The sequence below is a fragment of the Arvicola amphibius genome, chromosome X (assembly GCF_903992535.2).
Source record: "Arvicola amphibius chromosome X, mArvAmp1.2, whole genome shotgun sequence".
NCBI lineage: Eukaryota > Metazoa > Chordata > Mammalia > Rodentia > Cricetidae > Arvicola > Arvicola amphibius.
The window spans coordinates 123,038,800-123,059,056 of record NC_052065.1 but is presented as its reverse complement, the minus strand read 5'-3'; the positions used below and the strand labels follow the sequence as shown (position 1 = coordinate 123,059,056).

Sequence of the window (20,257 nt, the reverse complement as noted above, 5' to 3'; positions counted from 1 at the left end):
CATCCTAATGTCTAATTATTTCCTGGACTGCTAATCCCCAGAATGGCATTAAGCAGTAATTTTATAATAACCAAATTTTCATGGAAAGTGATGTTTTCTTCAAGTACCACTCAAAGAAGTTATTGTAAAAGTGTTATGAACTATGGTTATAGCCTGCCTGTGTTATTTTCACTTTTATTTATTTTAAAATTCACTCTTGTCAAACAAAGGAAGAAACACAATTCAATTGAGAATATGATATATTCTTTTTCACTTAACCAAGCCAAGACAGAGCCATATCCAGGCACTCCTTCAGCAACCCAAATTCCAGACCTAGTGCCAAGGAGGAAAGCCTTGTACACATATATCTTATTGGCTGAGAATTCCTAGTTTAAATACTGGCACTGCCACTTGGGTACTTGCCAGGGAACCACTGATACAACACTTAGTCTCGCTAGACTTCACTTTCTTCACCAGCAAAATGGCAATCAAGGTAATATCGATAATATCTACTATATAGTTTTTTTCCAAAGAGCACCTGCTTTGTTCATTTATATCCACTGAATCTACCGAGTTCTAGCATATCTGAGACATTGAGTAAAAAAAAAATTAAAGCAGAGGGGAAGTGTCATGCCCACTTAGGGCATCTACACAGCTTGCATTGGGCCATCAATGTATCTTTCATCTTTTTCTTAAGTCCTAATGAATTCAGCAGGTTCTTCTAGAATACTGGTCTGGTGTTGGAAAGCAGTGAGGGGGCACTGAAGAATCCTCCCATTTCCTCTGCTCCTTCCCTTGTGAAAAGAAAATTCTTGATAGAAAGCGGTCACGGTGCCATTAGAACGTGGGAAATCAAACCAACGTTCTTTACACTGTTTTTTTGAGCCCTCTCCCATATGCTAAATATTAATGTACATTTGACAGTTAACAATTTCTACCATCCCTTCCTCAAGTCATGGGTTTAGGTCTTCTTCTACCAGTAACCTTATACAGAAATAGCTTAGATGAAGAAAAATTAGATGGTCTTCTTTTTCTTCAAATCTTCCCACTATTTTTCTATAACTTTTCATTTGGATAACCTAGCTCCTTGAGCCAGGAATGAATGTAGTGTTATGAATATTTTATGCCCACCTCAATGGAATAAGAGTTTATTATGTCATTCAAGCCTCCATAGAAGGAAAATCAGTCATCAATTACACTATCTGACTTCTGAAAAGTATACTGGCCTCCTAGAAAATGTAAATCTGTACATGCTGACACCTAAGGCTCATTCCCTATGGTCTCTCTGGATGATCAAGGAGGAATCTGCACCTCAGCAATCTGTTATTTATCTTCATATTCTCTTGATTAAATGGCCAAGCAGGTAACTAGAGGCCTTGAACTCTCAGCTTTTCAGCTTTCATGGCAAATTAAATGGCAAGGTGCTGGATTCATAGCTATGATTAATACCATCAGGGTTTTATGGTCTTAGTGTTCATAAATTGTGACTGAACAATGGAAGTTTTATGAGGGTTATAGGATTTTTCTTTTTTAAGGATCAGAATTAATGAGTGTTTTCTCAATTGATTTTAAGTATAAATCAGAAGTGGCCTGAATAAATTCTATGGCTTAAGTATTAAGAGAATGCTCTCAGAGAAAGGATATAATGAAAACCAAGACACCTTCCCAGTGCGGTGCAGGCAGAGGGTCCTATGACTTTTCATTCTGCGTGCAAATAAAGACAGCTAATTGATTTCTGTAAAAATTAGTTCTGGATTCTTTTGTGCCTGAAGTAGAAGTCGTCCAAGTGATCTGACTAGGAGAGACTCTTTGGTAGCTAGTAAATGTGTCAAGTCATGTTATAGAATACAATTGTCACTTTTTTGTACCTGGATTTTCAGCATGACCTTGATAATATCTTCTTAAACTGTGGGTTTTTTTTTCCCCTGCTTAGTGTTAAGTGGCAAGAACCTATTCTAAAGGCTTTTCTCCACTTCTCATTTGTATTTCTATCCAGTTGGTTTGGGGGGAGGCTTTTTGACAAAATTAGAGAGAACATACAATGTTTTTCTTGCCGTTGTGTCTTCTAACTACCACCCATACCTTATTTGGTGAATGAGGAGATCCCAGTGTTGCTTGACCCTAATACACTTAAATCTAACCCCCTTCTCTCTAGTAGAGCTCATTAGCAGTTCTTGACCTGTAGCTGACTATGGAGTGGTTCGCATGAACTGTTAAGGGAGGTAGAGAGGAAGAGAGGGAGAGCCCGAGAGGGAACTGGCAAGTGGCTGTGATCATGTTTATCTTTACAAAGGAAGGGTGTTTGAAATCTCTCATTTTCAGAGTTGAAGAAAGACAGCCAATTCCTTCCTGCTCAAAAGGTTCCTAGACTGTTCCTGATTAGGCTGTCTCAACTCTCTCGTTTTTGCTCATCACAGTCACATCTGTTTGGGTTTCTGTCTGTTTCCTGGAGAAGCCTCTGGAGAGCAGGTCCCCTCAGCTTCTTACAGCGCATCTGAGGCCTGCCAAAAACACTGGCAGAGAACCATCAGCGTTCTACGCTCTGATAACTCCCATAAATTTTGGAAAACAGCACCACAAACCTCCTCTCAAGTAAACTTACAGAGAAGGGAACCAAAGGGCTTAAACCATTTTCTTTGGAATTCCAATGATACTTTATATTTTGGTGAGGTAAAGAAGGGAAGAGAAAAGAGGCAAGTACCAAAAGATAAGGCAGTTGGAGGAGCAGCGGTATACACAAAATGAAGCTAAGACTTACAGACCTAAAAAGCCTTTTAAGGAGAAGCTCATCCAGGCATTTTCCAACATTCTGTTTTTAGTAGCTGAATTTTTATGTTTATTTTTAAAAGAAATCACACAATGAGCCGCAGCGCACAGAATAGATGAAAGTGGAAGTGCTATGTTTAAGACATTGTCGAGGGAACTCATTTCATGGTCATGTACTTTGAGGGAGCTGAAGAATACAACTTGAAAGTGACTGATGCTGAGTATGCTCCTCACCATGAGAGGAACAGCATAGCCACCAAAGGCACATGGCCAGTTAGTCTCCTGACTAGCAGGGTGCAGAAAAGAATTCTGTGGGGTTGGAAATGGAGAAAGGTGCTAAGAACACATTTGTCTGAACATGGTCAAGGAGTGAGCTTGGTGGGTGCAACAGGGAATAGGATATCGGTTGGGGAACAAAGGAAAGTAGACCCATAGACTAGAAGAGTTCAAACTTTGAATCTGGAGGGAATCCAAAAATCTCAGAGGAGAACTGCTGTGGATAAAGCAAGTTGGGAGAAAGGGTGGTTCAGAAGGCAGGTGTCAAAAGAGAGTTCTTGTTCTGCCTCCCACTCAAATGCCATCTACGATGGCAGTGGAGAGCAAAGAAAAGACAAATGGGCTTTTCTAGGATGGGCTGCAATTCTGTCTTTCATTTTGCCCTTCTGAGATGGATAGGACTTTTGTAAAATTCCTCTTTGAGAATTTGAAGCTGATATTAATGCTCTTCTTTGAGTTACTAAGCACCTGGGAAACAGAAATGCATGTTAAGAGAGCATAAAGAAGGCCTGCTTTATTTAGAGTTAATTGGATAATATGATTTAGGTGGACCCATTTCTTATGTGTCTGTGCACATGTGCATGTGCACACAGTGTGTGTGCATGTGTATGCGTGCTTGTCTGTGGGTCTACCACATGTTGGTGATGGTTCCCATAGAGACCAGAAGACTGGGTTAGACCTCCATGAGCAGTCTGGCATGAATACCTGGAACCAAACTTGAGTCCTATGCAATAACAGCAAATACGATTACCCACTAAGCCAACTATCCATCTCCAAGGATATTTATATTTTTCTGTATGTTCCAAATTGAACGGACCATCCAGCCACAGACATCTTAGTGGAAGAGAGAGGGGAATGCATATGGTCAGTAGGAAGACAGAATACAGAAAATTAGAGACACCCTATTCCAGTCTTATCACCAACACATCACATATTTTCCTGTGGAAATGAAAGAATGAGGTAGAGGATATAAAGAAGTAGAAGTAACTTTTGGGAGCCGACAAGAAATATGTCTTATTCATTCATATTCCCCTTGTGTGGGAAGTAGCAAGATTGGGGGGGGAGTTGTTCAATGCGTTAAGTAGCAGTTAGATGGGAGAAGAGATTTCTGTTGTGCCACTGCACAGTAGGATGACTATACACAAGAATGTACTATATATTTCAAAAAGCTAGAAGAAACAATTTTGCATATCTTCATGATAATGTTTGATCAGATGTTTTGGACTTGATTTAAACATTCCACAATGCATATATGTATTAAAACATTGTGATACTCCAGTAATAGTTTTAATTTTTATATTTTATGCAATGGTTAAAAATAAAGTTTAAAACTGGGTGGTGGTGGTACACGCTTTTATCCCAGCACTCGGGAGGCAGAGGCAGAGGCAGGTGTATCTCTGAGCTCAAAACCTGCCTGGTCTACAGAATGAGTTCCAAAACAGTTGTGGCTACACTGAGAAACTCAGACAACCAACCAACCAACCAATCAATAATTAAATAAAACTTATAGAAATAATTGAGAAGAAAATGATTAGAGCAGGAAAAGCATTTGCAGATACCCATGGGCTCAACTTTTCAGCTTTGGCCTAGTGGACCTGTGTACGCATGTCATAGAGTTCAACTATCAATCAAAACAATGAAGTTGGTGGTAGATAGGGACTAGAAAGGAAGCAGATGATGTCTGCATGTTTGTGTTTACTCCTTTATAACAATAATTGTGCCTCCTGGTTATATATGCTGAAGTCTACCATGGGGTCTGTTTACTGCCAATATCCAGCATAGACAGGCCAATAAATCTACAGGCACTCTGAAGATATTGTGTGGATATTTGAGCAAATGGTAATAGTTTTCCTGGAGAAATGAGGGGGAAAAAGGAGTGTAGGAAAGCCTTTCTCATTTCCTTGTAACATCCTCCAATTCTTTCCATTTTAACATTTCCTAATTCTATCCCTTTCCTAAATAAGAACTTTGTCCTTGTTTAGCCTTTCCATACACTGGAAAAAAGGATCCCAAAAGAAATATAAGTTGCAAAACAGGGGTCCTTGGATACGGTACTAGAGAGAGTCCTCCCCATATCCCAACTATCTGAACCTTGTCAAGGTTTCTTCTGATCTAGATTTGGTGAAATTATTCCCCTTCATAGTTCCTGAAATTAAGCCAGTACCTCTCTCTGAGCTGATACACCCTTCTTTCCTCTTGGAATCAATACCAACCAGGCATTCAATTATTTTCAATGAATTTTTACTTACTGTAGACTATTCATGAGGTTTGAGCCAGGAAATGGGATTATAGTGAACAAGAGAAGTACCAATTGTGGAGGCATTTCAGGCGCAAGGGTGCAAACCAGGGGTCTTCCCACCTGTGAATTAGTCTGATGTGTCCTTTCCTTTCTTGGAGCCATGGGTACAAGCTGAGCACTGGTTTTGCAGTGAAGTAAATTCTGAAAAGATATAGGAAGGTCTAGAACCAAAAGTGTGGATCAGCCCTCCTATTAGGAGCTTTCTATTTATCCTCAGAGATCAAATAAAATAAGATAACAATGTCTGAAGGTACAGAGCTGGAGAGACTATTAGTTTTGTTCCTGCATTTCCAAGGATTAAGGAAAGAACTCGTGAATACAAATACAGCCAGCATAAGGCAAAGGTAATTCCAGAATTGGGGGGGGGGGAAGATGAACCTTCTTGGTTTTGAGGCACAGTTAAGAGAAGAAATCAGGACACAGAAGATAAAACGGAGTGTAAATGAAGATCTGGACTATGCTTTCTTTTCCCAGTACAGCCTATATGGTACATGTGCAGGCTTGCTGCCTGTCTCGCAAATGGCCAGATGAGGGGGCAACGAGGAAAACCGGGTTTTGAACAGCACACATTGGCGCGGAATGAAAAGTCAGCAAAAACCACTGGGTGGCAGCCTGGTGTGCCGGCGCAGCTCTGCAGTGCCTGCTGCTGCCACTGTGGTGGGGGCTGAACCCGTCTGGGAGCCCTGGCCTCTCCCAAAGGGTTACAAGTGTCGCCATGCAAAATATCTCCGCAGGTCTCTGGTTGGATGCGGGCTATACCTGAGCCTGGTGCAGGAGTTTGGCCAACTTCCTGAGGCTCAGACTGGGGCTAACTCTGAGATGTGCACTTAAGTCCCACTCCTGTCCCTCTCCTCCCAACCCCAAAACCCAGTAAATCTCAGCTCCTGCAAGGCAACTATCTCCTATTTCAGTACTTCCTCCATCACCCTTTCTCCCCGAGACTCTTTTAGGGAAAAGAGGGGTTTGGGCGATGGGGCAGTGTCTAGATCCCCTACAGGTGTTAGAGGGAACTAGGACTCTGCACCTGGGGGTGGAGGGTGGGGCGTTTGGGGGCGGCGGGCGGGCTGGAGCCAGTAGCTGGGCTCCAGGAGGGAGGGGCCGCCGAGGCAGGGAGGGGGCCGCCGCCAGGCTGTCGCGCTCTTCTGGAGGGTGCCTGCAGCGACTGAATTCCTGTGCTGCGACTGTGCCGCGCCCAGAGCAGCAGCCACAGCGACGATGCCAGGCCATTACCTGTTTGATCCCTGCGGGAAAGCTGGCACGGGCCAACTTTTGCCGATCCTTGGGCCGAGAAGTTGCAAGGACTAGTGGAAGCGCCAGAGAGGCCAGGGCGAGGGCGCGCTCCCCCGTGCGCTGCCTCCTCCCTCCTCTCGCCGGCTGCCCGCGCCCGCGGCCTCTCCCGCCCGCGCGCTCTCCCTCCGCCCGCCTCCCTCCTCCGGCCCCCTCCACGCGGCACAGGGCGGGGGGTGCCGCGAAACTCCGACCCGAACCGCTTGGACTTGCACAGTGTCCTCGGGGCTCAGGGGCCGAGCGCACGCAGTCACAAGCGCAGCTCTCTGCCTCCTCCTGCCAGTCTCGCCTGCGATCCCGGCCCGGGGCTGTGGCGTCGGTTCGGACCCAAGCAGCCAAAGCCCGCGCGGGAGCCGGACCACCGTCAGAGGAGCTCGGACGGCATGCTGAGCCCCCTCCTCGACTAAAGCCCGAGTGCCTAGAAGCCCGGGCCAAGCAAGTGCAGGCTAAGGAGACCCAGGAGACGAAGGCGCGAGCCGGCGGCAGCGCAGCAGCGGAGGAGCAAGAGGAGGCGAAGGCAGAGAGGGGCCCCCAAAGAAGTGGTGGTGGTGGGCGTCGTGGCCATGGCGGCGGCTATCGCCAGCTCGCTCATCCGGCAAAAGAGACAAGCCCGTGAGCGCGAGAAATCTAATGCCTGCAAGTGTGTCAGCAGCCCCAGCAAAGGCAAGACCAGCTGCGACAAAAACAAGTTAAATGTCTTTTCCCGGGTCAAACTCTTTGGCTCCAAGAAGAGGCGCAGAAGGAGACCAGGTCGGAAGGGGCTTTCGCCTTTCTCTTTTCCCCTCTCTTACTTTACGACTGTGGAGGGGGTTGGGGGTAGCATGGCAGCGTAGGTGAGTTGGGAGCCCAGCTTGTGCAGATGAGGCCCCTAGCTGGTGTGCGTGCGTGAGGAGGAAATTGCTTTTTTTTTTTTTTTTTTTTTTTTTTTTTTTTTTTTTTTTTTTTTGCCTCCGTAACAGTTAACAGGCTTGCTGCATTGCAACTGCCCTGGGACAGGCACAGAGCCCAGGAGCATAGCTTGCCCTGGAGGTGCGCCCTCAGCTTCAGACATGTCACATGCGTGTATGAGTGTGCATGCCCGTGGGCTCAGGGAAGGCGTAACTCAGACAAGCTGTCGTGTGGTATGGAAATTACAAGAGAGAAGCAGGACTGACACCATTGCCCACCCCTCCTGGAAAATGCAGGGAATCCCTCCCTGTCTGGCTTTCACCTCTGCCTACCAGACCCTTCCCCTCCACATACGACCCCCAAGGAACATGAGTTTTCCACTGTTTAGGCATTTCATTTCTTTGCGGGACAAACTTGACTTGTGGGGCAGCTTTAAAACGTTTGCTGGGGGATGGGACGAGGGGAAAAATATTTCTAGGACCTTGCGTCAAAGATCTTAGTAATCTGGGCAGACTACTAAAACTGATTACTTGACATTAAATGCAAGAGGAAAGAAGGGACTTAAATCATCTTTAGGTTGTGGGTCCTTTTTAATGATTTCAGTGCAAAGAGTGGCAAGACATTCCCACGACAGGAGAAATTCAGAGCCTTAGGTGTCTGTCAGGTTGCGTCAAGGTAGACCTTCAGGGGGAGCTTGCAGCTTATTTCTCATTCTCCACCAAAGGAATTGTTCGCACCATTTTCTTATCTTTTACTTGACAAGTATTACAGCAATGCAGACCTACTCATAGATCAGTTATTTCTCTGTGTGCTCTACACACCCTGGAAGGGAAAAGCAGGCATACGTCTTCAGTTTGCACGAAGTTTGTAATGCATTAACTGTCAGCTAGGCTTGTTTTAAAAAGACGTAAGCAGTTAAAATGTGTGCTTATGTGACTCCAATAAATATTATTTCAGCTCAGGTGTCTGTATTCAATAAAAGCAAATTGTGGATATCATGGCTGTTACAAATAAATTAAGTGCTTGATTTACCTACGGTGATTCATAATTGAAGATCATTTTAATCAAGAACCTATGTTTCGGGTAATCATGTTTTTGATATCAAATTTGAAAATAAGTACAATTTAATTTTCCTTCCTCCTTATCAACAGAAACTGTTCTTTTCACGTCCATTTTCCATAAGCAAAAACCAATCTGATAGGGATGGCAATGGCTGTTTCTTCTGTCTCCTTCTCATTGTCTTGTATGGGAAGCCTCAGTTTTATAGATACAGGTCCTTTGATGAGATTCTAGGTTAGATACATAACCTTCTTAGAGGGGTGGGGATTATTTATACAAATTGTGCTGATCTTAAGGAAATCTTTGCTGGTAGGTTTTGGCACCTGGTTGGTAGGTTACTCTAAATTATTTTTCGATGTATTTTCTTCCACATGGAAAGTAACACATTATTAAGACGATAGACTATGCCATTTGCCAACCCGTTCAGAGTGTTTAATGAGGTGGAGTAGGACTAAGCCGAAGGACCAGCTATCGCAAATAATAAGCTTTGTCCAAAGCTTTCGTGCATTGCCAGTGTTTTGAACTAGAAACCAAATGTTTCTTCAGATACTATAAGGTTTATTCTGAAACTTTTTATTTGTTTGCTTCTTTTTTTCCTTCCAGAGGACTCTTTGAAAATATAGTTTATTTTTCCCACTAAAACTTGTAGACAAGCTTAGAATTTTGAATCCTGAGTCTCATGAATTGACCTAAACCATTGTTCTCTTTGCAGAACCTCAGCTTAAGGGTATCGTTACCAAACTCTACAGCCGACAGGGCTACCACTTGCAGCTGCAGGCAGATGGAACCATCGATGGCACCAAAGACGAGGACAGCACTTACAGTAAGTGACTGCTCACTAAATAGTATGTACCAGCATGGTGTTGACATTAGGTTCTTCCTATTTATTTTTCATTCAAACAAACCTTTCTAAATCCTTAGGTGAATGTAAAATCTGGTCATGTGACCTAGCCCTGTTTACACAGGCTCCCCTACAGGAAGCTGAACACAGGCACGTCTAAAATATAAAGTAGAGCAAATATTGTTGACACCATCTGAAGGTTGATCCAAATGTCATCTCCATGGTAATCTCAATAGATTTATGGCTGTCCTTTGGATTTTATTACTTTTTCCCCCAGAAAAATTTCTCGCCCACACAACAACCCTGAAATAGCATGCTATCTCCACTCTTAAAAATGAGCCTCATCCCAAGAGGCAGAAGTGGTTTCACACCATGGTATTTTCTTGTTACAAGCTTTTGCTCCTGCCCTACCTCTGTCACATATACCAGTAACTCTAAGGCTAATTGATACTTTAACACTGAGTTACTTCCACGGGTCTGCAAGGGGATTTCTCTTAGACTAACCTGGAGACTATAATGCTGAATCTTGAAGGAAAGGCATCAAATGGGAGTTTTATTTCTAATTACCGAACCCAGTGATCTGAAGGGCTGTGTTACATAAAACCTTTGCCTAAAATATTTATTTAGAGTAATTAGACCAAAAACACAAAGAATGCCCTCTTTTCTTCAATATTAATTGCTGTCTTCTTGCAATTTACTGATGTCTGCAGACTTACTTATTTGTTTCTGAGACCTAAAGTTCTTGGTTCTCATAATTCATTCTCTGTTTTCTAAAATTTGGATTTGTTTCTCTCAGATTTGTTAATTCCTAGAAATATTCCCATTGTTGGCTGAGAAAACAGCTGAGAAAAGTAGGTCTGGCTGCTAAGGAGTTCTCTGTAGTTCGTTCTTTTGGAACTGCATCACTGAAGACAGTAAAGCCACGGATAAGTGTCCCAGTATTAAGGATTAAAGAATTTCACACCTTTAAAGAATGCTTCCTGGACTGGGGGTTGAAATTTTACCTCAATAGAAAGTTACCTTCAATTACCCTTGAAGAAACATCTCTTGGCTCCTAGGATGGAGGCCCTGTATACTGAATGGCTCTTCAGTGTTGTGCCAAATGCTCTGTTGCAGTGATGACATTAAAGTTTTATAGCAAATCCTAGTTACTCCTTCATGCATACTATTCTATTTAAAACAACTATCCAAATGAAGCAGAGCACTTTACTGCCATCAAGTAACACACATTAATACATAGCGATCCGTCGTACAATTTTCCACCAAATTATGTATACAGATTGGTGTTTGGGAGAGGGATTAAGGTTTCTATGCTACTCTATTCTATAGAAAATGAACATTGTTAAAGGGAAGTTTGTGATGAGCTACCAGTCAGGATTGCCCTCACATGCTTTAAATATCCAGGTTCCAATTGAGGAGAAATATTTGTTTCCAGTGTTTATGCGTTACTCAAAAGGAACAGTTTCATTTTGTTTTGTTTTAAATAGATGATTCAGTGTGCTGTGTCTTAGTGATATGTCAAATTCACAAAGACCATACTGTACATACTCATTTTAGGAGCTAAACAGTGTGCGCCCACGCGTGCGCACGCACACACACCCAAAGAGATCCATTTCTTATTGTGGATCCTTATATTGTATATTAGGTTATTCTCCTTCATTCCTGCAAATGCATTGTTTCTTTCTTTGGTTGCCTTACAATTCTGTCTGACATGCCATTTCTGGGTACTAATGACATTTGGAGACCTTTAAACAACATAGCCAGATAGCAAGAATCCATGTCTAGTCTGATTAAAACATACAGCGCTAAGTCAATCAAAGGTAAGTATTACCCTAACATGCACCCTGCAAATGGAAAGTATCGCAAAAGTAAAAGCTTGTCTACTCTGGGTTGAATGGCAACCAGAAGTCTAGGGAACTAACTTTACTTCCCCATTGCTATTGTGCCATATAAGCCATCATAAAACACAGATGCCTATGGATTATACTGGTCTATCAAATTACAGGTGTGGCCATTAAAATCGATACTCACCGAAAACCAAGCAATTTTTTGATATTAAGTTCAAGTGATTATTTAAATGAATGGAACTACGATACAAGTTGTTTTTTTCCACCTGTGACTCATTGTAATAGTATTTCCTCAGCATGCATTCCCAGTATTATGTTTATATTTTTCTTTTTATCATAGTTTTTTCATTTAGTTCAATTTAATTGATTTTATGTTATTTTAGCTTTGATATGGTAAACAAGATCATATGATAAAGCAAATAATTTCATGCTTTATGCATGTGTATTTCTAAAACCGAGTTTGATACTATGCATTTAAAGTTACCTTATGTAAATTTATTATAATGGTAAATGTCAATCCAATGAAATCTCATCATGGGCAAGTAAGACATTATAAATTATGTATTTTTCCTTGAAAAGCAAAGATGATAGACATTTCATGAAGGCAGTTTTATTATCAGCCTTGGGTATAAAGAATGGATTTTTAAAAGATAGCTCCCCCTTTTTCTTCAAACCTGCAATAGTTTTGCCACTGCAGCGTATTTTGGTTCTCCATGTACATTACAATAATACCTTTGTTAATTATTAGTCTCAGAGAAATTGGCCTTACTTTGAGCACTGTGAAGCAGGGCTTCAGTGTAGAGGTCAGTGTAGAGCTCAACTGTGAATGCCAAGGAGGGAGCATGGCCTTGAGAAAGTGACCCCTTTAAGGTATAACTTTTTGTTTTTATATAGGAACAATAGCAAACAAATAAGAAACAGCATGGAGGTTATTCATTAGAAATTTCTTAAAATGCACAAAATGAATGAATGAGTGAATGAATGAATGAATAAATAATATAAATAAATAATGCCACTACATTTGCCCTTTTTGTCTAAAATAAAAAAGAAGGCTATAACTAATGTAAGGCAAACTATATGCAATAAGTACAATAACTATATACTATATGCAGGCAATAAATATGTTGACAATGTCTAGTCCATTTGCATTTGACAAATTCATAGAAATTACTCCATATCTATCCTATCCTATCCAAAGTCTTGTACCTAATTTAGTTTCTATCATAACTTGCATTACCTTCCAAAACTATCTTTTGATATCTTAGCTTTATATACTTTACATTTACATTTTTTCTTTTTTTCTTTTTTTCTTTATTATTATTATTTTTTTTTTTGGTTTTTCGAGACAGGGTTTCTCTGTAGCTTTTTTTTAGAGCCTGTCCTGGAACTAGCTCTTGTAGACCAGGCTGGCCTCGAACTCACAGAGATCCGCCTGCCTCTGCCTCCCGAGTGCTGGGATTAAAGGCGTGTGCCACCACCGCCCGGCTTACATTTTTTTCTTTTTATTAAAAATTTCAACCTCCTCCCATTCCCCCCCCCCCGTCACTCCCCTCCCCCTCCCTCTCCAGTCCAAAGAGCAGTCAGGGTTCCCTGCCCAGTGTGAAGTCCAAGGTCCTCCCCCTCCATCCAGGTCTAGGAAGGTGTGCATCCAAACAGACCATGCTCCCACAAAGCCAGTACATGCAGTAGAAACAAAACCCAGTGCCATTGTCCTTGGCTTCTCAGTCAACCCTCATTGTCAGCCACATTTAGAGAGTCCAGTTTGATCACATGCTCCATCATTCGCAGTCCAGCTGGCCTTGGTGAGCTCTCATTAGATCTGTTCCACCATCTCAGTGGGTGAACACACCCATTGCGGTCCTGACTTCCTTGCTCATATTCTCCCTCCTTGTGCTCCTCATCTGGACCTGGGAGCTCAGACCAGTGCTCCAATGTGGGTCTCTGTCTCTATCTCCATCCATGGCCAGATGAAGGTTCTATGGCGATATGCAATATATTCATCAGTGTGGCTATAGTATAGGGCCATTTCAGTCTAACTCTCCTCAGCTGCCCATGGAACTAGCTGGGGGCATCTCCCTGGATAGCTGGGAACCCCTCTAGAGTCAAGTCTCTTGCCAACCCTAAAATGGCTCCCTTAATTAAGATATCTAATTTCCTGCTCCCATAACCACCCTTCCTCCATCCCAACCATCCCATTCACCCAAGCTCTCCCTATCCTCCCCTTTTCCCTTCTCTCTCCCCCCTCCCCTGAGTGAGGTAACCCAGACCCAAAAAGATGAATATGGTATGTACTCACTCATTAGTGGATTCTAGCCATAAATAAAGGACATTGAGCCTATAATTCGGGATCCTAGAGAAGCTAAATAAGAAGGTGAACCCAAAGAAAAACATGTAGTTATCCTCCTGGATATTGGAAGTAGACAAGATTGCCAGGCAAACATTTACATTTCTTTTGTGAATTTCTTTCCCGAGTCTCATAAATAAGGGAGACTATAACTATCTAGTCTTCAACTCCCTCAGAGACCTGAGAAAGACATCATATTAATTGAGTAAACAGGAAGTGCAAGCAAATGAATTTAAAGGAAATGTAATGACAGAAACAGCTGGCTGCCTGGACAATCACCCAAAGCCCCTCTGCAATGTTGGGGCATCTGTCTTTGTCCTATAGGACTAGCATATAAGTAAGTTATTAAGTAAACAAACAAACAAATGATTAAACAAATAAATAAATAAAATGGTCAGACATGGTAGTGCGCACATTAATCCCAGCACTTGGTAGGCAGAGGCAGGCAGATCTCTGTGAGTTTGAGGCCAGTCTGGTCTACAAAGTAAAGTCCTGGACAGCCAGGGCTCGACAGGGAAACCCTGGCTCACAAAGCCAAACCAAACAAAGAAAAACAAACAAACAGACCTCTTAAAATCTAGCTAAAAGAGAATAAAAGATTTTAGGTATTTAATTGAATGTGTTTTAGAAACTTAAATGAAATCAATTATTTGTAATATTGAGAAATTTTTCAGCTTGATCAAAATATTATCTTTTTCTTTTGTTATTGTTGTCTACCTCTACCAACTGTGAGTATAGTTTTCTGGCAAAAAGTAGCAAGCCATAACAAATGCAGTGCACATGACTCAAAGGTGTATTGTAGATGAAGTTGTGGGTTACTATTGAGATCATTCATGACAAAATCCATGGCTCCTATAATTGGCATTACCTTAGGTTTCCTTTATCATTGTTTATATTCTGAAGGCTAGCCTCTGACTAAAGTAAGCCTGAAATTAAATTCTTGCTACATCTTAAGTTCATAAAGAATTACTCCATGTTTAGAGCAGGCAATGAAAAGCTATGAGTGGTAGTGCATGCCTGCAATCCTAATACTAAGGAGGCTGAGGCAGGAGAATTGCTCACAGGTCCTGATCAGTCTGCGTTGCATAGCAAGAGTCAGACTTGCTAGAGGAAGCAAGATTCTGCCTTAGAAATAGGAAAGAGAGCAAGATCACAATGTTTCTATCCAAGCATACTTCTGGTCCAGCTTTTTGCATTTTAATCTGGGAAGACTGCCTCTTTGGAAAAATTCAAAGACAACTCAGTGTGTACTTCATCTTGAATATCTAAAGAAAATATTGGACTGCTATGTGATACTTATGATGAACTACTTCACATTTTTCTACTCTCTTCAGTTTTGGCATACATCTATCTGTCTGTCTCTGTATCTAACTTAATAAATACTTAGATTACATAATGAATGGCCTCCTACAAATGCAATGCCATTGTTCAGGATTAGGTAATATAGATTGATGTTCTTTGCTGCTCTTTCTCATTTAACTGTCTACTGTTTGAAATTTAAACATTTCATTTCACACTAAAACACAGAGATTTAAGAGCAATGAAAAACAACACAAAACTCAAGCCATTATCAATCTCTTCATTCTCTACCTCCCTCCATGCTCATCCCTGACATGAAAAGCTATATTCATAAAACTAATAAGGTTCAGAATGTTGGTTTATAAAATAAGATTCTAGAAATCATTTTCAGTTTTATTTACATTTTTCTCCCTTATCTGTTACTATCACCCAGTTAAGTTTCAGGCACGTTTTTATATTGACTTTAAACAAACTCATGTGGAGCTTTTTGTTTAGTTTATCATAGGTTTGAGATTTTTTTAAATATGAAGTTTTATATAACATGATTGTCAACTCTTTTTATATCCCCAAAACACATGATCATGTTTTCATGATGCAGTTTGGTATCAGTCTACAAATGTGTTGTGAGTACCTGCTGTGAGCAGGGTATCCTCAACAAAAAGAAACATGACTTGTATTTGATATGCTCAAAGATATTAGGCTCATTTTCTGTACATTACATTGTCAGTTCTAGCACATGATCCTGACTTTCAATCTGTGCAATTAGTTTTCTTTCCTTCACATAACAGAAGGGCACAGCTTTTTATATGGTGAGTATTGAATGAAGTGCCATCAGTGGCATGTGGTAGAAACACTTGTATTTTGAACTGTACAATATGTCCTAGCTCCTCTTTGATAGCACCCAAATTTTAAGGGAAAGATGTATTGTAGGCTTCACAAGGAATATTTTGTTCCTTATTAATATTTTTACCCATATTACCCCTATCCAGCGCAACAGAGTGCTCAAAGATAAGTGATTCTAGAAAAAAAATCTTATATATGGGAGTGACACCTTCAAATTCTTGTTCATGGAAGTAACAGGCCAGTTTATCATCCCCAACAAACTTATGAAACAGGGCAAAAATCATCAACATTGGTTTGTGGCTCTCAGGAGCAAGGTGCACAGGCTATTTTCAAAAGATGTGTGTGGCAAACACTACGTTTTAAAAATGTACTGTTTTATTTTTGTTCGTGGTGTGGGAGGGCGGAGACAGCTGGCAGTGGGAGAACACCCACTGGTTGTCTCCAGTGAGTGGTGTGTGCTTATGAGGAGCACTTGGGTGTAAAGTTTGATGCAGTAAGACCTTCAAATGGAAAGATGAAGACCTCATTAGCCTACTTGCAACGATTTTGCAGAAAACATTAGAATAACAAATAGCACTTTTCTTCCATGCCTCATTTTATTAGTATAGCTATTGTCTTTGAGACTAAATGCCAAGAGCCTGCTCAACTCTATCATCCTGGGAAATGCCACTTCTTTATGGAATATCAGAATACAAAATAACCGGGTTTTTTCTTTATTTACAAGGCCCAGATTTATTTTAGAGGTTTTTGCATTGGAAATAATACCAATAATTTAGATGAAAATGTTGGTGTAGTATGTCTGGGGAGAGTACAGCTAACAGTCCCATCTAACAGTGCTTATGGAAAGTTCAGAAACTGTCTAGAAGAGCAGGCTAAGAACTTAGTTTGAGAAGGATGATATTTAATGGGCAGAGTGATTCCTAATACTTTGCTGTCCCCCATGTAAATATTCCCCACCTCTACTGCTCTAAAAATCAGGATGTCTGAACCAAAGTCTTCCGTTCTTCCTGGAGTATTTGAGAATATGTTGTTATAGACCCAGTTAAGCAAATATAATCAGTAGTTAGAAACACGAGAAAGTAGAACAAGGCTACATTTGTGTATTTCTAGACTCAGGGAGTCTTCACTGATTTGAGGAAGCCAGGTGTTCCTGTTGAATACATTGGAGAGCTATCAAATTGGAATTGTAACATTTTCATATTCTTTGAAATTTCAGCTCTGTTCAACCTCATCCCTGTGGGTCTTCGGGTGGTGGCTATTCAAGGAGTTCAAACCAAGCTGTACTTGGCAATGAACAGCGAGGGATACCTGTACACCTCGGTGAGTTTTTGTGTGCATGTGTCCATGCATCTAGTTTTCATCTGACAGAAAAAAAATGTATGACGTATATTTTTTGTCATAAATTTTGTTTTTGCTTGGAATATATCAGTTGTACGGACAAATTATTTTCTGGCGAAAATGATAGCTCTTCCTAATTGAAAACCAGCATGGTCAATATAAAATGAACAGTATTCCTAAACGTTTTGTGTTTAGTGCCGTTGGAATATTATGTACCATTAAATAGGGAATTGGGCTTTGCAGCTGTAGGAAGCAAAGTTGTTACTTAACTACATAACCATATCTGCCCCATTTATTCCTGAAAAATTAATGAGATCTCTCTCTTAGATCAAGTCCAGGACACAAAACCTGGTTTGAAAAGTGCTCCACAGTTACCATTGCCAATTTGTTCAGTTAGTACAATTGCCATCTGTTTCCATTTTTAATTTTTTGTCAAAAATTTATGGTTACAGTGTGATAATTTAATAATTGCATACAGTATTATAATGACCAAACCAGGGAAACAAACATTTTCCATCCTTTTAAACACTTAAAAAAATTTTGATTATCAGTCATATTTCTGGTGCACAGTGTGCTACTTTATTACATTTGTATAATATTTCCCAATCAGGATCATTATGATTCATCTCTTTATCATAATTTTGTATGTGGAAATATAAAGGTCTTCTCTATTCATTCATATTCCATTATTATATGAATTATAATATGAAGATAAATGTGTTATATCATATTTTATTATTCTACTAATGCCATTTTTGTCAAGTACAAGTTAACCTCTTCCTACACACAAATTTTTGCTGGTATCTAAGAAGAATGAGGACAGTCAGAACTATAAGTTTGTTTGGGTATATTGATAAATAATATAGGCTATAGATTACTGAGTAATTTGGGACCAAGTGTACTTGGTTAAGCAAATGTTTTAAATTTATATATAATTTTAAAATGCCACAGTAGTAGAGTTAGGATTTTATTTCTATAAATAGATCTACCTACCGGTTATAGAAGATCATTGCTATTTTTATTATTTATTTTGAATTCCTGAATGTTAGGAAAGGTACAGGATGTTTAAAATGAAGAAATTGGACTGGTAAAATTGTTTTGTGTTAAAAGGCGTTTGCTATCAGCTTTGATCGTCTTAGTTTAATCCTCCAACCGTTCATCATTCAATCAATGTAGACAATCTTTAGGCTTTCAAAAATGAAAAGCATTGCTTATTAAACTGCCTACTAGCCTTAAGAATGAGGTGAATACCGACTATCAAAACCCATTCTTCAAACTGCAAATAAAACAATTAATCTGCTTTCGCTCTTGGTATGTCTTGTTAGCTGAATTTCATTCAAAGTCAGATATCTAAAGACTTGACATACACTGTAAAAATCCTGCATTCACCTTGGTTTTAAGTGAACAAGAGGGAAAGAGATGTGAGAGACAAACAAGCCCATGAAGGCTCATTCACGGCTAGGCACCTCAAACTCTAAGCACCTGTCAGCATTTTGTCTTGTTGCTCATGACATACAGATTTACTCTGTTTGATAAACTAAAACTTTGAATTCATTGCAAGCTTTATGAAATCCACTACTCTATCGATACAGTGCTAGTATTATAGGAAAAGTAATGGAATACTTTTAGGTTTGTTAGTACTATAGCACAATTTCATTTCAGGTAACTTCTTTTAGATCAACAGGGTCAAATGCAAACATAGGCATTTAATATGAAAAATGACTCCTTGAACTAATATGCAGACATGGAAAGGAAATAAAATAATGAATATACTTGAGAAGATAAATGTAGAAAATTCTATATTGTTTTAGTTAGGGTTTTTATTGCTGTGATAAGACACCATGACCAATGCAACTTAGAAAAGGAAGAGTTTATTTAGGCTTTTGGTTCCAGAGGTTTAGAGTCTATGATGGTGGAGTCAAGGCATGGTGACACATGTGCAGAGTAGTATCTGAGAGCTTACATCTCACTCCCCAAGCAGGAAACTGAGACACATTAGGAATGTCATGAGTCTTTTGAAACCTCAAGGCTTACCCTAGTGACACATATCCTCCAACAAGGCTACTTCTCCTAATCTTTCTTAAATAATTCTACTACTGGGAGACCAAGTATCCAAACATGAGCCTACAGAGGCCATTTGCATTCCAACCACCACATTTCATTCCCTGGCCCCCATGGGCTCATGCCCATATCATAATGTGAAATGTACTTATTCCAATATCAAAATTCTCTATAGTCTTTCAGTCTAAACACTTTTAAAAACCCAAAGTTTCTTCTGAGACTCAAGGCAATATCTTACTTGTAAACCCCTGTAAGATTAAAAAAATGTATATTTCTAACAAGCAATGTCATAGAATATATATTCTAAAAGGAACAAATCAGGCATAGGGAGGGAATGTTGAACAAAAACCTAGCAGGCAAAAACTGGGAATCCCATCACTTCACATCCGTTGTTGAAGGGTCATATGACTCTACCCTTCCAACTTTGCTGTTCTCAAGATAAATCTTGCTTTTAGGATGATTCAAGTGCCCATGCACAGCTCTCCTTGGCAGATATCCCTTATCTCTAGCATGCCCAGCATCTTGGGGTTTCCAGCACAACCAGATTTCACTTTACACAATTGTTTCTCAGGGCCTTCATTCAGGAACTGCCCTGTCATACATTGCCTGGCCTCAATGGCTCTCTTTAACCATGAAAGAAGATTTCACAAACATGTCACTTGTGGGGAGACGCTTCAGGCAGTCACCATAGTGAGTCTCCATGCTTCTCCTGTCCGAGATGGACGCAGGTTAAGATCTCTCCTGAAAAAGGGGAAATGATGGAGGAGTGTCTATGTGTTACTTTCATTATTAATAAAGATACTGCCTTGCCCCTTTAAGAGACAGAAAATTAGGTAGGCGGAGAAGACAGAACAGAATTGTGGGAAAAAGGAAGCAGAGTTGGGGAGACGCTTCAGGCAGTCGCCATAGTGAGTCGCCATGCTTCTTCTCTCTGAGATGGACGCAGGTTAAGATCTCTCCTGGTAAGCCACCCCTCGTGGTGCTATATAAATTACTAAATATGGGTTAAAGCAAGATATGAGAATCAACCAATAAGAAGCTACAGATAACGGGCCAGGGGCCAGGCAGTGTTTAAAAGAAAAAAAAAAAACATGTCACTTGTGATTTTCGAACCAAAATCAAATGGAAGG

At 40.5% G+C, this 20,257-nt stretch overlaps 1 protein-coding gene across 2 annotated transcripts in view; it reads left to right on the top strand.

The window, feature by feature from the left end:
• Fgf13 (fibroblast growth factor 13) overlaps positions 1–20,257 on the top strand; it is a 498,994-nt gene that overhangs the window by 406,322 nt on the left and 72,415 nt on the right. The window contains exons 1-3 of one of the 2 annotated variants that reach the window (XM_038316830.1): positions 7,171–7,357; positions 9,267–9,377; positions 16,945–17,048. In XM_038316830.1, the coding sequence (XP_038172758.1) occupies positions 7,171–7,357; positions 9,267–9,377; positions 16,945–17,048 (402 nt within the window). Of the gene's footprint in view, positions 1–7,170; positions 7,358–9,266; positions 9,378–16,944; positions 17,049–20,257 lie in introns of those variants that run through there. The other variant, XM_042054385.1, reaches the window with a different exon arrangement.